Source organism: Synchiropus splendidus, chromosome 4 (assembly GCF_027744825.2).
Source record: "Synchiropus splendidus isolate RoL2022-P1 chromosome 4, RoL_Sspl_1.0, whole genome shotgun sequence".
NCBI classification, from domain to species: Eukaryota; Metazoa; Chordata; class Actinopteri; order Syngnathiformes; family Callionymidae; genus Synchiropus; species Synchiropus splendidus.
Genome location: NC_071337.1, coordinates 11,593,426 through 11,613,347, shown reverse-complemented (window position 1 = coordinate 11,613,347; position 19,922 = coordinate 11,593,426). Strand labels below are relative to the sequence as shown.

The following is a 19,922-nucleotide window of genomic DNA, read 5'->3' as shown; positions in this document are numbered from 1 at the left end:
TGTTCGTTTTCACTCATTTATTTTATCCATTCTATTTTATTTCCCATACTTATCGATTTTCAATCAATATATCGTGTTTGTGATATGAACACCAGATGGCACTGTTTGATTTCAAGAGCCTTTCGACCTCAATGTCAAACTAAATCATCATCAAGTGTTTGGCTCAACTAATATATGATTCATTCTGACTTCCATTTGCACAACTTTCCATGACCTGTGGTTGTTAAGTTGCTCAATCCTTACCAACACAAATGAGCCTCTGGTGTTCTGCAAGGTTTGGTTTTGAGACCTCGGTTGTTTGTAAACAAGTACCATTCAGTCTGTATCTAGTGATGGAATGTGTTTTATTTAGAATTGGGTTAGCTAAAGAATGCTGCAGCACTTGTGAGGAGAACATTTAAAATCTTTCTGTCACTTTCACTTTCTGTTTTAAGGCTTCAAGGCACCTTTTGAAGAACAATTATGAGTGAGCTACATTTATTTACACGTCAACATCTTAAATTTCTCTTTCGACCTCACTCATTCTTGTGTTTAGTAATGTACCACACCAATGTTCTGTCTTTTTAACCATAATATGAAGGCCTATGGAGGAGAGCAATAAAAAATAAAAAGTTGTTTTTTTTCTTTACCATAAAAAAGTTGCCTCCGTCCTTTCAGTGCTAGATTATGGAGACCTCTTAGGTCCCTCAAACCAGTCTTCTCTCTTTATAGGGCCGGGATGTCACAGTGCCTTTGTGTTTAACACATTCTCCAGCGCACTTCTACTGCTAAAGCTATTTTAAATTTATGTGGAGACAGAGCAATAGCGATTTGAATCCTGAAACACTTGTTTTTACTTTAAAATGTGCCTAAAGTTTGATCAGAGCTCAGCAAGGACACTTGAAAGTGTGCATGAAACTCACAACAGAACACAATTCATCATCCTTGGCACATTCAAGAAATGCTTTCAAGCGCACATACCAATCTTTTTTTTTGTGTTATCATTGACAGATTTCTATTTCAAGCATGAAAAGAAAACGTGTTTACCTACGACATGGTCACAAAAGATGTGAGGCATGTGATTCATACAAATGTCAATGGTTATTTTTATTTTGCGTCAAGTCCTTAACCTTTAAAAGCGCACAGGGAAATGTGACAAGGAAACAGTAGAATGAGACATTTCAAGCGGAACTAGCATCCTTATCCCTTCTCAGCTCTGGATGGCTTCACACCAGTGAGTAGAGTGGAACGGTATCAGCAGTGAAGCAACGACAAGAAAGTGAGGAAGAAATAAAAGACACTGGCAAGATCCCAAGCGGTGCAGGTGTCTGCCTGACAACAGGCTGCAATACAACACTGCACACTTTAAGGAAGTGGAATCCGGCCTCTGCAGGACCTGGGAAAATAGCTAAACAGACCAAACCTAGAACTGCAAATACAATATATTTCTGCACCAACACCCTCGGGTGTGTGCGCGTCTGTGTGTGTGTGTGCCATTGTTTATTCATGGTGTTCATATAGAGATCCCTTTCAGTATTCTGGCCGCCATCCAGATTCATTTGTAGCGAGATGGTAGCAAATATAAGGCTTAAGCCAGCTGCTATTCATGACCACATTTACTGTCAAGCAACAGCAGAGCTTTATACTGCCTCATGTGCTGCTTAATCTGAGCTAGTAGGGACTCACTGGACAGGTCGCAATTACATGTCACGACTAAGGGGACAGTGAAAAGTCACTTATTAAAGCGATCGGTGTTTTGTGGACTGTGGGAGGAAGTGTGCACAGGAAGAGCATAGTGAGTCCAAACAGAAAGTTCCCTGCTCTAACCGGTGTTAAAACAATATTTTATGAACAAAGAAGAAGAAGAAAAAAGAAAGAGTAGCCTTTATTTGTCATTGCATTGTCATGCACCACTTAATAAAAAGAGTGAAAAATATATTACAATCATTGTAAAAACATTAAATAATTATTAACACTGGGTGAAATATTAGGTGTTTCAGAAAATAACTGCACCTTTAGTGCTGATTAAGTGACTCAAAATTGTAATGTATTTTTCCTTTAAGACACGTTACACTTTGTTCAACATAATTTGGCTCATAAGTTTTTCTTCAATCAAATCGCAGCATTTATTAACTTTTATAAGCAACATCTAGTCTATTGTGTTGTGTTTTATACTTCAGTGGTTTTAAATTTGAATAATTATTATTGGATTCCACTTCATAACTGACAGCTAACAGGTTAACGTGAAAACCTGTCATGCTGAACTGAAATAGCACCGGATGTACAACAAAATTTAATTCATATACGCGCCATAGCCGGACAACATGAGCGGAATGCGACGGAAAAACACTAGTTTCATACAGTTGACGCGCTGATTTTTCATATTAAATGGGTATTTACAATGATAAGGTCAACGGCTCAGTTGGTTTCAGTTCACACGAGTGGGTGGTAAATGTGTATTTTTATTTTGAAGCGTCAAACCGGAAGCATGAATATGTCGCCCAGAGTCTTGATACCGGCCAGGCAGCCAACGTGGAGGAGAGGATGTGGGTTTGCTGACATCTGCACGACAGTGGTTGAACTGGGAGACGACCGCAGTCTCTGGCTGACACGCAGCGGCCCACGCAGCCTCGGAGAAACTTCAAGACATGTGACTTGTCGGCAAGGTAACCAACGACATGTTGAACACTTGAAATACCCTTCTCTTAAAAAAAAGACTCTCAAAACTACAGCGTAGTGGTTTGTTCGTTTAACTCCGTTGTAACGTGTAACTCGGCTTGTTTTCGTGAAGTGGAAATATGACGAAACGCTGACGTTAAGTGATTGAAAAAGTTGCAAATCAATTGCTGTCAATGTTTTTGTTGCTCAGTTTGGATTTGACGTTCTTCCTCCGCTGCTCTGCTGTGTGAGGCGTTCACGGAACTCTGTTAAGACTGTCAACTCTCAGTAGCTGTCAAACTCGGACTTAAACATGAAAGCTCATGTTCCTTTGAAGAGTATTTTCACTCGATATGTTCCGAATTTATTGATTTGTTCTGTCATTAATATCAATGCAAACGATTCTTACATGACGTTGCGTACTGGAATGCCATTTTATTACAGCGTAGTTTTACAATAGCTTTCTTGCTCAACATATCTGATCATTGTTTGGGAGCTGTTTTTCTGGTTCATTACTACTGAAGGATTTATTTACTGTGCTCTTCATTGTGCTCTTCATTGTGCAAGTCAGTGCCATTTCATTTTTTTTTATTCTGAAAGGAAACTGGTTAGTTGACATAGTTGTTTTTATAAAACTTGATCCCTAGATATTTGTCCTAGTCGCTGCAGCAGGAAGTGAGTCCAGCATTACAAGCCGCTCTTAGGCTTCATTCCAGACGCACCATGGAGAGGAACAGGAATTGTTTAATGACTATCATGTCACTCTCTGTGACGTATTAAGACTAATTTGTTTGTTCACCGTTGCTGCACCGTAAATTGCTGGTCCACCTGTTTACCTCTTAACACGCCATTGCCTTTTCACTTGGCTCTCAATACTATATATTTTTAGGATTTTCTTGTGGAAATATCAGATTCAGGGCGAGTGGATGGTGAGTACAGGCCAATAAAAGGGGTGTTTGTGCTCAGGCGACTCTTAGTGACCTCAACTTGTGGCACACAGGATTGAAAGAAGGTGAAAACGCAGTTATCACGTCAGTCACAACGCGATCACAAGTGAGTTACTGCAGACAAAAAATTGAAGACTCCCTCCTCACTAATCCTGGTGTTCAAATGAGGACTCATCTCTGGGTAAACATTCTATTCATCGCTTTCTGGAACAGCTTAGAAGGGCTTTGTTGAGTTCTAAAAGTTATCAGCTCTGATGTAAAAACGTTTCTTTCCCCTGAACAAAAGATGGGTAAATGGATGTTTAACAAACGATTATCACATTTCAGCACCCCATTTTCGTGACAAGTCGAACGGCTTCAATAAGACTCACTTGACATATTTTCAGAAAGGCAGGATAAAAGGTTTAGTCAGCGATGATTGCTGGAGGAGAAGCAAACATTTGAATTGAAACTGAGGATTGTGGGACACACAGACGTGATGTGAAGTCATGGATAAGATGTGTCAACCTTTTTGCAGTTCAGGACTAATGTCACTGATATTCTGAGGGTGAGGCTTATAATAAGTTGTAATTTGGAATGTCTTTGATCTGCAGAGGCTGGTGTCCTGTAGGACACTTTGACATTTCCCGTGATGAGGGGACGCATCTCCAAAAAGTTGGGTGTGGTGGCGAAAGCCTCCTTTCTTCTCTGGCTGCTCTGGATTGGATACCTCCTGCTGGCACGTTCCTCTTCCCCGTCGTCTGATGCCGTTGTGCCGAAAGACCCAGATCACTTGGACTTTCAGGCCCGGCAAGTCTCGGCACAGCTGAGCGAGTCTAGCACAGATCTGTCCAGACCACTCTATGTTAAACCACCACCGGATAGCAGCGCGCCGGGGGAATGGGGTCGCGCCACGCGCCTCAATCTCAGCCCTGAGGAAAAGAAGCAGGAGGAGGCCAGTGTGGAGCGCTACGCCATTAATATTTACGTCAGCGACAAGATCTCCCTCCATCGCCACATTCAGGACCAGAGGATGTCAGGGTGAGTTTTGAATTTCAAAGCGATGCTGCTGCCAAAATGGGGTTTCTTCTAGGGCTTTCCCTGTCACCACTATAAAGACACTACTCATAATGGTTCTACGGACTACATAGATAGAGGCACATACAGATCAAGAGATGCATCAGCACACCGCAGGTGGTTCAGGCTTAGAGCTAGCAGGGCCTCAACGCTGAAAATGGGATGCCCTACTTTTACAACAGGACGCCTTTAGGACACCCTGTTTTCCTATTCATGTTGCATTTTGACATTGATACTGAATTTCAGAGATTAAAAAAAAAAGAAATTGTGAAGCTCCCATTCTTACGTAACTTGTTCCAAGCTAGCTAGCAGGAACACTTGGGTGTGAAAGATGGCTCACAATAGGTCAACACATTAAATCCGGAGCCAAAACATGCAAATGCTTTGCAAAAATATCTTCTGAAATTGACAAGATGTCACTGCAAAACAAAGTAATGTGATATCATCTGATAAGTTTTTGATGAGTTGGAGGTGAAGGAAAAACTTTCTTGACCTGTTTGAGGTGACCCCACCTGTGAAGTTTATTTGCCCAATAAACACATCACCATCACTTTGTGGTTTGATGAGTTGCGGAGCTCATATTTGGGGGGCATCCATCGCCCTCTCAAAGTAATGCTGGCAGCTCATTTGTCTCAATAGATTCCTGCTTTTTTCTACAAGCTTGTTTGTAAACACAGTTTACTTCTCAAACCTCCCCTTCCATCCCTCTCTTCTGGCTGTCCAACTTTCTGTCGTCTCACTCTGAGCTATGCTGTGGAATTTTACTCTTTGGCGTGAATCCGTCTCCAGCACATGTATAATTTGTGGAGTGTTTTGCCTGTTAATGGTTCAACAACCCTGCCATCATCAGTTAAGATGTGATGAATTCTCCACATGTGCCCGTTGTCTAGATGTCGGAGTAAAAAGTTCGACTACCGACGATTACCCACCACGTCAGTGATCATCGCCTTCTACAATGAGGCCTGGTCCACTCTGCTGAGGACCATTCACAGCGTTCTGGAGACCACGCCCGCGATCCTGCTGAAGGAAATCATCCTTATTGATGACTTCAGTGATCGAAGTAAGACTATCTTATCTCATCATGGAGCAGACATCTTGACCTAGTTCTCTTTTAGGTATTGTGAAATGCTTTCACTGAGGATGGAGGTGTAATATATGTTGAAGATAATAGAGTGCACTGTAATATTAGCAACACCCACTGAATTTAAGAAAATAGATTGTGAAACAAACTGGGTTCTAAACTTCATCATGAAATCCTCACATCTTTTATTGACATCTCTCTCTTAAAGGTCAATAAAACGGCTGTGATTTCATTGGTTGATGTTGATGTGACAAGGCTCAGCATTTTGGCAGCATGATGCTCTTTAGTCTGTTAAAATCCATGTATTAGCTGTGTTTTTTTCACTCAGACGACAGCTTGGAGGCTGTAAATAGGTTTTATGTGATCATGTTTATTGAGCACTGTTTTGTTTTTCTGTTTCCTACGTCATCAATGGAGTGTTCAAACATTACATCATGTACTGCAACAGAGATGTCATCACTAGAACAATATCAGAATGTATATGCAGTGTTGCGCACAATCACAGGGGGTGCCGAAGCGAAAAATCCTTTCATAACCAAATGGGTTGTTTTTTGCTTCAGGAATATAAATAACAGTGTGAGCTTCAACTGTTGCAGTGTGCTATGCACATTTTTACTGTCTATTCAATTGGAATTTCACGTATAAAGTATCATCACCACTCAACCAAGCAGAGTAAATAATATTTATAAAATGACATTCAACACTAGTTAAAAATCAGCTTTGCATTGAGATTCCACAGTAGTTGTGGTGGAGATGGGTTGAGAAATCTCTCCGTCCGACATTGTAAGCACTGTTTTTCAGGCTACCTGAAATCCAAACTCGCCGACTACATCAGTAATCTGGAGCGTGTGAGGCTCATCCGCACTAATAAAAGAGAAGGACTGGTCCGGGCACGTCTTATCGGTGCCACTTATTCAACGGGGGATGTCCTGACCTTCCTTGATTGCCACTGTGAGTGTGTTCCGGGCTGGATAGAGCCGCTCTTGGAAAGGTGCGTGTGTGTTTGCTGGGGTTTCCCCCTGCGCAGTGCCCTACACTCACTCTCCCGTGATCCGACTCTGTGTCTAGGATCGGGGAGAACGCCAGCACTGTGGTGTGTCCCGTCATCGACACCATCGACTGGAACAACTTTGAGTTTTACATGCAAACAGACGAGCCCATGATTGGCGGGTTTGACTGGAGACTGACCTTCCAGTGGAATTCAGTTTCTGAAGTGGAACGCAGGAGGCGCAAAACCAAAACCGAGCCACTCAGGTGACACATGCTGTTATGGCTTTTGAAAAAAAAAAACTTGACAGTTTGCTAGTCATCTGCTTTACAGCTGAAAGTCAGGCAGGCACCACTACATTCATAATACCCACCCAAATGTCTTTGTGTTTTTTTTGCTTTTTATGCTTCCTTCTCTCTCCTGTTGTGTATCTTCCTACGCTGAAACTGTCTATCTAGTAACTCAAATAATGTGGTTGCAAAAATGAAGTCATTTGTCTTGCTGTTGTCTGCAACCTTTGAGGAAAAAATATTAAGACATGATTTCTGTTGCACACTGTGCATTCACCACTGCGGACAGATAGAGGAAGCAGTGGTAGAGAAGTGTGATGTATTTCTCATTATTGCATCATTAGTGCGTGTTGCATGGCATGTTTTGGTCGTCTCTGAAATTGCCACTCGACATTGGTTGGCCCGTATGACTCTACTTTCAGCTGTGACTACTGCAGATCTTGAGTTTTGGTCGAAACATTTCATCGCCCTGTCCAACTGACTCAGTAATAATGTGTGTGTTTATTCACAGATTGCATATGTAAGGATGTAACTACAGTTCTACGAGTACATGCTAGCAAATAACACCCTTTGATTGATTGACAGACCAAATGATAGAATACTCAAATACAGCTGCAGCCCTACCCTCCTTTGCTACCTTTTATTCACTACCCGTTTCTCTTTCTCGTGCATCATTTCTGTCTCACTTTGACCTCCTTTGACTTTGTCTTTGTTCTATCCATCTGTCTCAATCTATTTTTTCTCTCTATCCACCAACACAGCTTTCCCTTTTTTCGTCCCTTTCTGGTCTCGTCTTTTTTCTTTTTCCCTGCTTCTAGATGCATTCTTTCCCTTTGTTCTTTGATAAATGAACCAGAATTCTTTGCTTTTGTCCAGGTCCCCCACTATGGCCGGTGGATTATTTGCTGTGAGCAAAGCTTATTTTGAGTATCTGGGCACATACGACACTGGCATGGAGGTGTGGGGGGGAGAGAACCTGGAGCTTTCTTTCAGGGTAACTCTCGTTGCTTCTCTGTTTTTATTCAGTGAATTTGTTGTTAATTCTTCTGTGCCACATTTGTTGTCATATTTAACTTGGCAGAATCTCTAACAATGATAGTTGTTTTAAGTTATTTGTATAGTTTATTTTTAAAAAATGTCCATGTAAAGCCGATGCTATAGTACAACATCACAATAGAAACTTCTGTGACAGATGGTATTAATGTTGATGAAATTCCGTGAACATGGTAAATATTCTCCATAATACACTTTATTTTTTTACATTTTGTCTCAATCTCACCTTTCATCACACTTCTCTCCTTCTGCATCACTTCAATTGACATTTCCAATCCTCCAGCGGGTCAAAACTACCATTTATTGTTGGCAATTTTTTTCTTGTGCACACTTTAAATCAGCCAAGAATTTCGAGGTCTTGTGGGGCTGATGAAATGATGTGGCTGACCGAATATTGCCCCTAGGTCTTGAGTTTCACTCATGTACTCCAAGACAAATACCAACTTCTATTCTATTATTCTTCCACAGTTGATATCTTAAACTCTGAACTCCAAACTACCATGTTGTCTCAGTTTAAATAGGAAGCGATCAGGAATTAAAAGCAGCGTCCTGAGCTGCTGCTTCGTCTCTGTGCCTTTCCACGGTGAAAGATCAAACAATTACGGGGTGGAAATTGATACCATAAATCAAAGCGATGCTGCTGTATTATGACACACACAAGAGGCGTCTGATGAAAGGGTTTGAAGTTTCATTATGCAAATCAACATCGCCGCGCTATGGCTGCCACTCAGTTTAGATCTGTTGTGCAGCGTCTGCTATCGGCTAACGTGGCGTGATGGCTCTGTTTACTTTGGGTGTCGCACTTTGAGAATCGGAAAACAGCTAACTACTAATGGAAATAAGTCATAAATACTAGTAGTCAACATGATTGTTGAAGCCAGAGGGAAGTAGGAATGCGCACAGACACACTCACACACCACAGTTAATGATAAACTTGCCCTTTTACCCGTCAGCCATGAAGTACACACTCTTCACCTCTGAGCTCATGGTGTTTTCTTATGGTTATTTTATCGAGCTTTGTTTTTACTTGCATGAGTCTTTTACTACCTTCAATCATACACATTCTTTATATTATTTACATCCTTTTATGCTGCTGAACAGGAGACGGCAAGCTACTTTTAAATGTGATAAATGTTGATCGCAATATTTATGCTGACATCGACAATAAAGAAGGACTCAGAATCACCTAATTAGTATGCATCTATACAGAGTTCATTCAGTCCTGGTATCACTTTCATTTTGGAAATCTAATAGCTGTTGTAACAATGAAGAGGTTGTCACACTGGCGATCATGATAAGAGCTTGGTTGACTGACAACTTGGGCTGTGTATTGGCTGGTATCTTGCGATACGATATGTATCTCTTCAGCAAAAATATCGATATAATCGCGCAATTGTGTATTGTTATATTTAAGTGTATCAATATTTTCTTACAGACCTATTGACAACAATGAAAATGACACAAATATTTACAACAGAAAAGTCCTTTCTGTTGCTCTCTGGTTTCTTCCCGCGGTCCAGAAACATTCAAAACAGAGTTCTGAGCTGTGACTGTGTGACAATATAGTAATATAAAATAAAAATGAATGTTGCATGAATGGTTTTAAATATACAATATATCATAAAATGTATCAGACTTTTATATATATGATTTTTCAGCCATTTTAAATCATAATCAGCGACAAGTCGGTCAAGTCCAGGTTGCTGAATAAACTGTCAGAAAATGAAAGCAGAACAAAAAAAAGCAAAAGCTCCGAAAAGCTGCATTGACCTCTGTGCTGTGTTTGCACGTGCAGGTGTGGCAGTGTGGCGGCAGCCTGGAGATTCACCCCTGCTCTCATGTGGGCCACGTCTTTCCCAAAAAGGCTCCGTACGCTCGACCAAACTTCCTCCAAAACACTGTGAGGGCTGCAGAAGTTTGGATGGATTCCTACAAAGTGCACTTCTACAACAGGAACCCACCAGCCAAAAAGGTGAGTGGAAAATTAAAATGTGCCTCTCTGATGCTTTATTACTCCTAAATCCTCCTATTTTATTATTCTGACAGTTGGTTTATAAATCTTGCTTTCATGCACGGTTGTGTCCTTCATTTTTACCTCCCATTTAAAAATGTTTCATCACCTCTTCATTGGGGATAAGACGTTTAAACTTTAATTTTCCCTGAGGTGCTTTGGAATAACAGACTGACATCACAACACAGTACTCACTGCAGTCTGGGCAATAATTAATACTTCATTTCTATTTTGATATGCAGGACGTCATTCTGAATATGCTGCAGTTATTTGACTAATCCCTAAAGCATTATTTCAACCATTATCAGTTCTGTTGCTTCCAAAGAATTTTAGACTAAAATTTCCATTAACATGAAGGGAAATGTGAAATCGACTTGACCAAAGTAGAGAGACCAGAGGTGAGAGAGAAATGCTGCAAAGCTTTTGCTAACTTTTCCTGAGGAGCAGATTAGTCAATGCTGATTTATGTGTTACCCTGTCAGAAGTCTTCCCATCTTCTTTCAGCCAGAATCATGAAGTAACCACCAACTGTGAGGACAGTTCTCAGCAGGGTATTTCAAAAGAGGAAAGCATGTAAATGATGAAAAAGTGTAAGCAGAAGTGAACACTGACCAGGATAATTAGAATAAAGTTTGTTGAGCTGACAGCTGTTTTGCTGCTCAAGTCCACTGCAGTCTGGCGACTGTGTGGACTGGAATACATCTGCTCTCTGGTTGGCTCCCAGGTGATCTTGGTACAAAACTTAATGATAAAAACTTAAATGTGGTGAAGAGACACGTCTTATTTCTAAACTTTTTTAAAACAAGAATAAGTAAAAAACACCTGTTTGACTGAGTTATAGGCCACGATAGTTGAAGGAAGCATTCATTCTCTTCAGTTTTGACTCCACATTAATTTAAAAACACATGAATTATTTATGTCCCTCCCACTTCAACTTGAGGTACTCAGGTCAGATTTTCTCTTCTGATACTCTCATTATGTTTTTGTATGAAGTGCTTGATTTTACTTGTTTATTATATTTTTTTAATGAACTATGGGTACATATTGTAATTTAAAAATATATATAAAAATATATATAAATAAATAAATAAATGGTTTGTGTTTTATTTAATTTTAACCACATTCCATTTAAAGATTCTCGCTGTGTCTCATACATTTAGAAATCTGCTTTCAAGTCTAATGTATTTTAAGGGGAAAGAAATATTCCTAACATAGCCAACGGAAAAGACTAACAATTATGAAAAATGATCAAATGAGAAAGTTATGTTTCACTTGAAATTAATGAACAAAAATCAATGCAGTAGACAATGTAGAGAATGTCAGAGAGAACAACAATGTCAGTTTTATAGCTCCAGGAGGGCCACATAAATGCCTTCAAAGGGCCGCATTTGGCCCCCGGGCCGCACTTTTCCCTTTTCAACTAAATCAATGTTGAAGCAGTCGAGCTTTATCCCTTCAGGGATTAAATAGCGACTCAGACTCAAATATTGATCTGCTTGTTAGTCATTTTCAGATATGGCAGTCATGAAAGCCCTTCTGATTTCATGCCGTAAGTTAAAGTAGCTCTTGTCACACCTATGACTCACGCCTCGCCGACCTGATGGTTTATTGTCCTCCCTTCTTCCGTCACACACCTGCTGTGCTCATAAACGGAAAAGTCTATTGACATTCCAAGCGTGTCAGTGAAAGGATGTTCCAGTGATGCTGGAGGGCGGTGTCACAAACATGCCAGAGGCAACGGCCAAACATCAGAGCACAAATCACTTCCTGCTTGGTGCCTGATTGATTACATAACACGTTCAGGATTTAACTCCAGGATATAAATATTAGATGTTGCAGGTGTGTCCAAAGAACTATGGCAGCGCTGTGTGTGACGCGTCACTGTTGACACTTACAGGAGTCTTACGGGGATATTTCGGAGCGGCTGGTTCTGAGGAAGAAGCTCAAGTGCAACAGCTTTGACTGGTATCTGAAGAACATCTACCCTGATCTCCATGTGCCAGAGGACAGGGAGGGATGGCACGGAGCTGTGAGTGTCTGTCTGTCTGTCTGTCTGTCTGTCTGTCTGTCTGTCTGTCTGTCTGTCTGTCTGTCTGTCTGTCTGTCTGTCTGTCTGTCTGTCTGTCTGTCCGTCCGTCCGTCCGTCCGTCCGTCTATCCATCTATCTATCTATCTATCTATCTATCTATCTATCTATCTATCTATCTATCTATCTGTCTATCATCTATCCATCTGTCTATCATCTATCTGTGTATCCATCAATCTATCTATCTATCCATCCATCCATCTTGACAGTTTTCACCTAGGAGCCTGGTAAATCAATACACATCACATACTTTTAATTATTATGAAAACTCTATTGTTAAATTTAAATGAATGTATGAATGACTTTATAGATATAGTTATTATTCTTTGTGGAATTATTTTGTTCTGTATTTCAATACTGTAAGTAATAATCAAAACTCTGGACACATTTGCAAAACTAAATGTGTACTCTGCTCTTCTCGCTGCTCAAGAGTTGCTGTGTTTGAAAGGCTTTAATTAGACTGGTGAGTGAAGAATGGTAGCAGTCACGTGTCTCACTGATTTTCATTGTTCTCTTTGTTTCAGGTGCACAACTTAGGAATGCTGTCTGAATGTTTGGACTACAACGCACCAGACCACAATCCCACAGCATCCCACATTTCTGTCTTCGGCTGCCACGGACAAGGCGGCAACCAGGTATGCTTTTTTAGAATTCAAATATCTGAAGACAAAAGATGCATACCTCACTTCGACTGAATGCAGCGCTGCTTTACTTTTACTAGGGAACGGCAGCTTAAAAAAACATCTTTGTTGCTCTCATTTTTTCATATCCTTTTTCTTGACCTGGACTGAAAATGTTTGTGCCTGTGCTCAAACAAGCCTTGTGTTCAACCTGAGACATGAACTGTAATATGTCAATAGTTATCATGTACATATTTACAGTAGGGCTGCGCATTTAATCAAACCTTTATCACTATTATGGCTCCTCATGATGGTGAAGGCAAGATAATCCTCATCAAACGGTTATTGTGCTGTGCACCATCTGTCCTGTGACACATAGTGCAACAGAGGGTTGCGCACCTCAACACTTATTCCTCTTTCTTCACGTGTTTATATGCAGTGTCGCTCATGAAAAAAATAGGCGTTTATAGCACTTGCCAGTGCTTTTGTCGATCGTAGTACAGTTGGAGGTGCTGACACGGCTGTTGTCAATAGAGGGGGACTCCTCCCCTTAAGGTGGAGTGTTAAAGTGTTAAGGATATTGGGTGTTCCTTCCCTCTCAGAAGCATATTATTTATACTTTTCCACTCACTTTTAATGTGTTTTTTCCAATTTAATACTCAATAATGTTTCAATAATAAGACTATAATAGTAGACCTTTTTTTTAATGGATTCTTTCAGAGCAGAAAATATGTGGAAACCAGACTCAGGGTGGTTGGCCCCTGTATTTATATTTATAATACCAAAATGAGCCTGGAAAAGTGCATGAAAGTGAGCTTGATCACTTCAAACCCAGCAGCAGTAACCATTGCGCCACTGTGCCACCCCTTGTCTGTCTGGTGTTTTATAAATAAAAAAATAAACCCATGAAATGGTTTTGTTATGCTGTACTTTGTGTGGCATTAACAGAAAATGAAGCTATCGACTTCGTTCTGGTGTTTCCCAGATAAAAGCCTGTGGCTCCACCCACGTCCGGCTCCTTCACTGCAGCATTAAAAAACTGTGTTGTGTATTTAAGAGGAGTACTGATCGTTCCTCATAAATACACAAAGCAGCCTATCTGCAATGCTAAGGAGCGTGAACACCGTCTGACAGTAGAATTTTGGGGCTAAATTGTTTCTGTGAAAGCTTCATCAAAGACCTCTTCTTACACGCAACAGCTCCAGTACTTCACCGCAGTACAACCCTCGATCACATTCATGGTGTTACCAACCTCAGTGGAGCTATACTGACTCTATTACCTAAGCTACTTGGATCCAGCGGTGAGTCCTGGCTATACATTGGACTCCAGGTCTTGTTTGAACTTTGCGTTTGAAAATAGAAGCTTGTCTGGAATATCAAACCAGGGTTCTGGATTGGCTGCTCATGCTCCTGAACTCCTCCGTGACAACTTTGGGTAACGCGCTTGAGCTCAGCTCCTCTTCTGTTTCACTGAAACGTCCAACCCCAGTGTGAACTAAGAAAACATTGATCCAACCAGCTCCCTGCGAGGCCGTGTCAAAATTTGCAGCTGGCAGATGAAAATGAGCTGGTCATTGGTCCGGGAGACTAATGAAAGGCTCAGCTTCTCCAGGCGAGTCCACCACCGCGGTCCAAGGTTTGGATTACCAAAGTAATGTGCCGCATCAGGTGTCCCAGCTACCAAAAGCAGCATGTGTGACTGAAAATCAATGTCTCCGCGCTGAAACCAAAACCTTAATCGCCTCCCTCCTGCTTTTCCTCTTCTGGCCCAAAGAGAATCGTGTTCCGCCTGAAAAATACATGAGCCTCTTTGGCACAGCCAATCCTGGGTAAATAAAATCGGTGCCAAACACCGGAGTGAGTCTTTTATTAAGGACGAGCGGAGCACCTGAAAGATGTATGAGAAGGGAACGTTGGCGAAGGTGAAGAGGCATTACCTGACCTGCTCGCTAACAAGAGGCCCCAAGGAGAGTCCAGGTCTTCTCACGCTCACAAAAATAACTGCAGATCGACTGTAACATGATAGACAGACAAAAAGATTTTGACTGTCAATTCATATGGGGGTACACAGCGTTCCTTTAAAAAAAAAAATCTGCAAAAATTTCCCACCTTTAATGTGAAAACAATATTATTGTTGTCTAATGTGTTAAATATTTTAAACTTTTTAAAAAATAATTTTTTTCTGCTTAAATTTGATGCGTTTGCTCATACTTTTATTCATATTTATGTTTTTTCTCTCACACTATTTGTGTGTTTCACTGTGTTCTCACTGCTGAGTACCTTCTAAAATGTTCCATATTTCTTTAATAAATTCTAATATATTCTGCCTTTTATTTATGTTTTAATAATGATAATAATAGCAGGACGTTCTTTCGGCACAATTCAATTGTTCCAGACAGTATTATGAGACTTGAAGGGTGAGTTTTAATTATAGATATAGAGAAATAGGTGCCCTGGAGGCCTTCGATTTACATGCCTGGTTTATAATTTCACTACAGTCACAATGAGTCAAAGATTAATATGAAGTGTCCTCAGCGCTCTACAATCGTCTCATGTGGCCACCGCAATCATGAGCGTGACAAAAACCAATATTTAAAGTGTAATTACCAACCAAAAAAAAAAAAAAGTCACGGATTGTGACGTGCTTGGATAACAAAGTGTGCTCAGGACTGAAGGAGAAATGTTTGACAATGATTCTTATCTGTTGTTTCAATCCATATCCTTTCATCCTGTTTGTTTTTCTATTGGTCCCCTGGCGTGTTCTGGCCTGGTCCTGTGAAGCGGTCAGGTCTTCAGGCTCTGTTGGTTCTGGCCTCTCGCCCCAGTATTCTCCTGAGACAAACCTCTGAATCGGGTTCTTGATATGGGCGCTTTGGTGACTCACATTCCTCTCTACCTGTATGTGTGTGGGTGTGTGTGAGTGGTAAAATATGCAGCTGCTTTGTCCAGATTTGCTGATTTATTTTCATTTCTTTATGCAGATAAATCGTTGTTAAACCTGAGTGTCAAAGTCCAGTTTTACTGACTTTGAACTTCTGTGGAGAAGTTATCACTGTACTGAGCCATTTTTGTTCCTCTTTTCACCCAGTACTTTGAATACACGTCCCAAAAGGAAATACGTTTCAACTCTGTCACTGAGCTGTGTGCTGAAGTTCAGGAGGGACAGAGCCAAATCAGCATGAAGCACTGTCCACACGACGGGGAGGTGAAGCCAGCCAGCATCATCTGGGAGTTCAGAGAGGTGAGCTGCTCTTCGGAGAAGTCCATCCGTCCCATCCGGATTGTGTTCATCTTGTTGTGTTTTTCTCCAGGATAAAAGTATCTACCACCCGCAGTCTGACAAGTGCCTCGCTGCTTATCGCACGGCAGAGGGCCGGGCCGACGCGCAGATGAGGCGCTGCAACCCTCAGGACCGAGACCAGCAGTGGAAGTTTGTGTGGTAGAGAACGTGGCAGGAAACCTCAAGTGACCTTCTCTGACTGAGTGCAATTACTGCGGGGAAAGTCTCCTCCCTGCGCTTCACTGGAAAAAAAAAAAAGTGGCAGCCAATGTTTCATCTGCTCATTTGCACCGTTGTGAATGACTGAAAAACTGAGTGGAAATGATCAGGCTACATTTTTGTTGCTACCATCCAAGTGCCTGTGCAACCACGAGCAGCCTCACACACCTGAAGTGCCACAGGCCACGTGCAGTGAAGACATGGCACCAATTCTTATTTAATTCCTGTTAAATGTATTCAGTTTTGTTCGGCCTGGAAAACGTATTTAAAAGTCATCACAGCCTTTTTTTTTTCCTAATAATGGAATTAATTCCCCGTTTTTACTTCTATTAGATGGCGCTCTACATTTTATTCGTCCCTCTTTTATTCCTTTTAATGACGTGCCAAATCTGTGTAATTTAAACACCATCGGCTTTCACGCACACGATGGCTTAACATTCCTGACAAATGCACTGAAACACTTTTTAAAAATGGATATGCAGTTGTTGGACTTGTGGTGGCGCTACTTTAGGAGCTGTCAAATGTTGATGTTCAAGAAAACAGGTAACACTGGATTAGCATGACAGCATGAAGGAGTAACATTTTCTTTTAAATTATACGCTCAAATAAAGTGATAGTAGTGAGGGAAATACATTTTTTTACAATTAGTTTATATACATGTCACTCTAAGATAATATTATATATTACAGAATATTTATTTTTCAAAAATAAAAATGTATCATTGTATAAATTATTGTTTTAAAAAATGTTGATCTAAAAAATTGAAGTCATAATTTGACAAATAATAAATTACATGACCATGTTTCACAATTGATGAAATGTTCAATGCTTAATAATTCAGTTCTCTTTCAGAATTCAACGTAGCATTTTGGGCTGGACTGAGTCGGGTCTCATTTAAACGCTAGTTTGTTGTAAGAATGAAGAGCTAAAATGGCTCGGCACTCACAGGTGTCACCAGCCGTAGCATCACTAAACCATGAGATGTGGTCTCTAAATCAGGTTCTGTGTTAATTCTCATTCATCATTCATCTAGTTTAAATCGTAGAAATGAACATTAGGGAGAAACAACTTAGGAGAAAACTCTTGGTTTCTTGACTTTGGACACCAGAGATGTTCATTCAGCATTTGCAGATGTGCCTGACAGGAATGTCGCCAAGGTGTTAAAACTAATAAGTCCGTCAGTCATTGTTGACATGTTTTGAAGTGGATGAAACGCGTCAGGGATTTGGTCCAAAGGCTCCCGTTACAAGGTTTAATCACACATTGTTTCATGCTGTTCAGACCACACTCCTCTTGTGTCTCCTCCGAGGCCTTAAACTTGAACTGAAAATGTCTCCACACTACACTGTGTTTCCTGTAATCTTCCCATTCATGGTGTGTCTTGTGTTTCCTGAGTGTAATTGTGTTCTTGAAGGAACCACGTGTGGACAGTGGTGACAGAGGCTCTTCGTAAACTACTGATTTCAAAGGGATGTAATGGACAATGACTTGAAGGGAAGACGAGAGAGTGTGGGGAATGTGTTGTGTAAACTACTTCGGATGGTTAGAGAAATAAATACAAGTGACTGCAGATATTTGTGTTTGACGTGCGAAACTATGCTTCCGTTTCTTTAAAATGTTCAGTGCGGTCTTGATGTCATGGAAAGGGGTTTGATTCACCCACTATTTAAGATCTATGACTCCACCTAGTGGTCAATACCTCAATTTCACTTTTTTGTTTTAATTGGAACGGAAAATCTTGATTTTCGTGACAGAGATTGAGATATGAACGAAACATGTATTTAAAAAATCTGAATATTATTTCAAAAATAGGATAATCATTGCACAAAATGTTTTATCTGTAAATAAGATAATACTATCTGAAAATACTGCATGAGGAAAGCTCAAATATACCTTCAAACTCAAAAGCTCAAACAAAAGAGCAACTACATGAAGAAACATTTTGCGTTATTTATTCATTTTGACCCATAAAAGTAGTTACATATTATTAGCAAACTAGTTAACAAGAGCAATACATCATGAAACAAACACCAATCTGGCATAATAAAACTATTATGATACTGCTGGTAAAGGTGTTGATCATTCTACAAAAATGTATGAGTCACTTGGGTGAATCGTTTCATTTTGACTACAACATGTTGATAAGTAATAGAAATGTCAGTAAATTTGCTGGCAACCTATGACGGACGATCAATCAAATTGTTAAGAGACAAACTGATACATTGAGGAAAAGGAATACTGCTGGTATTTATAGATATAGAAGTTATTGATATTTTAATAAGGCAAATACCTCTAATGGCTCATCTTTCTTGCATATTTGGACCAGAATGGTTTTGTATAATTATTTATTATTCTTCTGATGCCACCTAAGTTCATCCTTATTATTATTATTATTATTATTATTATTATTACAATTCAGAAAAATGCTTGGTTAGCAATAAAAAGTGTCAACCAATGGATGGATGGGTTGGCATATTAATTTGGCAACGCTTTGACAACCTGACTGAAGTGTTGTTTGCAGCTGACTCACATTTTTATTTGCTCCTGTGATGAATGGCTGTGAACTATCCGTTGCATGGAAAATGTCATCCATCATCTGCTCCCAAATGAGGAAACGTCCTCATGCATTAACACCAATATTGTGTCTCTGACAGACACGACATGCACAGTCGGCCGTGGTAAATTACAACACTCTGGCTGACTTGTTGCCTCCTCGTGTCCCTTTGTGCTTTTCACAATATGGGTACTCGATCAAACACTCGAGTTACCAACCCCTTAATTATTTAGCTTTTTAATTTGCTTAAACATACGTTTTGTGTCAGATTTCATGTTTGCTGTCGAGAGTTTTGAGATCGGTTGCAGAAGAATGAGCGGGAAGGTGGCGCGATATGACTTTTATGATCCCTCTCACCGCACCTGCTGCTGCATTATTTATATTTAATATGAGTGGGCGTGTGACTGGGGGGGAAAAAGGGAAGCAGAAATGGACGGCATTTTCAGCTGCATTTGGAATGGGAAAACATAGCTATATTATTGAAAATGGTACATGATCTTCAAATAGTGAATCATTGTCATTTTTTAAAGTTGTAAATGCATCTTGTCCAGTTGAGGGATCTTGAGCGGTCTATAATAACCCAGTCGATTCATGGCAGGATGTTTATCCAAGATGTTGGCTCGGGTTAGATAAATCCTGATGCTAGTTTGACACACACAAAGCCAGCATCCCAGTGAGGAACTGTGCAACTGTTGATCACCATTCTAGAGTAAAGACTTCCTGAATCTCGCCTGTTTCCTCCCAGTAAAGTCCATTCTCTGAAAAAATAACTTGAAGGCTCGAGTGCTGGGTTTCATAGAAATGAATGAGGTTTTTGTGGCTCATGACAAGCTGTTCTTCTTTCTTTTAAAGCAAACATCTAAAATAAATACATGGTCACTTTCAGTGCGTTTTATTTGTTTTGTGTTTGTTCTCAGTTTCTCAATGACCCCACAGCTCAAGAGTTTTGCTCAATCTCCTTTGTATGGCTTTGTATTGTGGGAGGAAACTGGAGTGCCTGGTGAAAACCCACATGAGTATGTGGAGTAGATATAAACTATACACAGGTCTCGGCCTCTCCATGCCTTTCAGCAGCGGTATATCAGTAAATCCTAAATTGT

At 40.4% G+C, this 19,922-nt stretch overlaps 1 protein-coding gene across 1 annotated transcript; it reads left to right on the top strand.

The window, feature by feature from the left end:
* The first annotated feature begins 2,497 nt into the window (after nucleotides 1-2,497).
* poc1bl (POC1 centriolar protein homolog B (Chlamydomonas), like) lies at nucleotides 2,498-19,669 on the top strand. The gene is made up of 11 exons (XM_053863738.1): nucleotides 2,498-2,645; nucleotides 4,178-4,604; nucleotides 5,531-5,700; nucleotides 6,523-6,712; nucleotides 6,790-6,975; nucleotides 7,876-7,993; nucleotides 9,848-10,024; nucleotides 11,961-12,092; nucleotides 12,674-12,784; nucleotides 15,858-16,010; nucleotides 16,081-19,669. The coding sequence occupies exons 2-11, from the start codon at nucleotides 4,216-4,218 to the stop codon at nucleotides 16,210-16,212; spliced, it is 1,758 nt and encodes a 585-aa protein (XP_053719713.1). The 5' UTR covers nucleotides 2,498-2,645; nucleotides 4,178-4,215; the 3' UTR covers nucleotides 16,213-19,669.
* The last annotated feature ends 253 nt before the right edge of the window (nucleotides 19,670-19,922 follow it).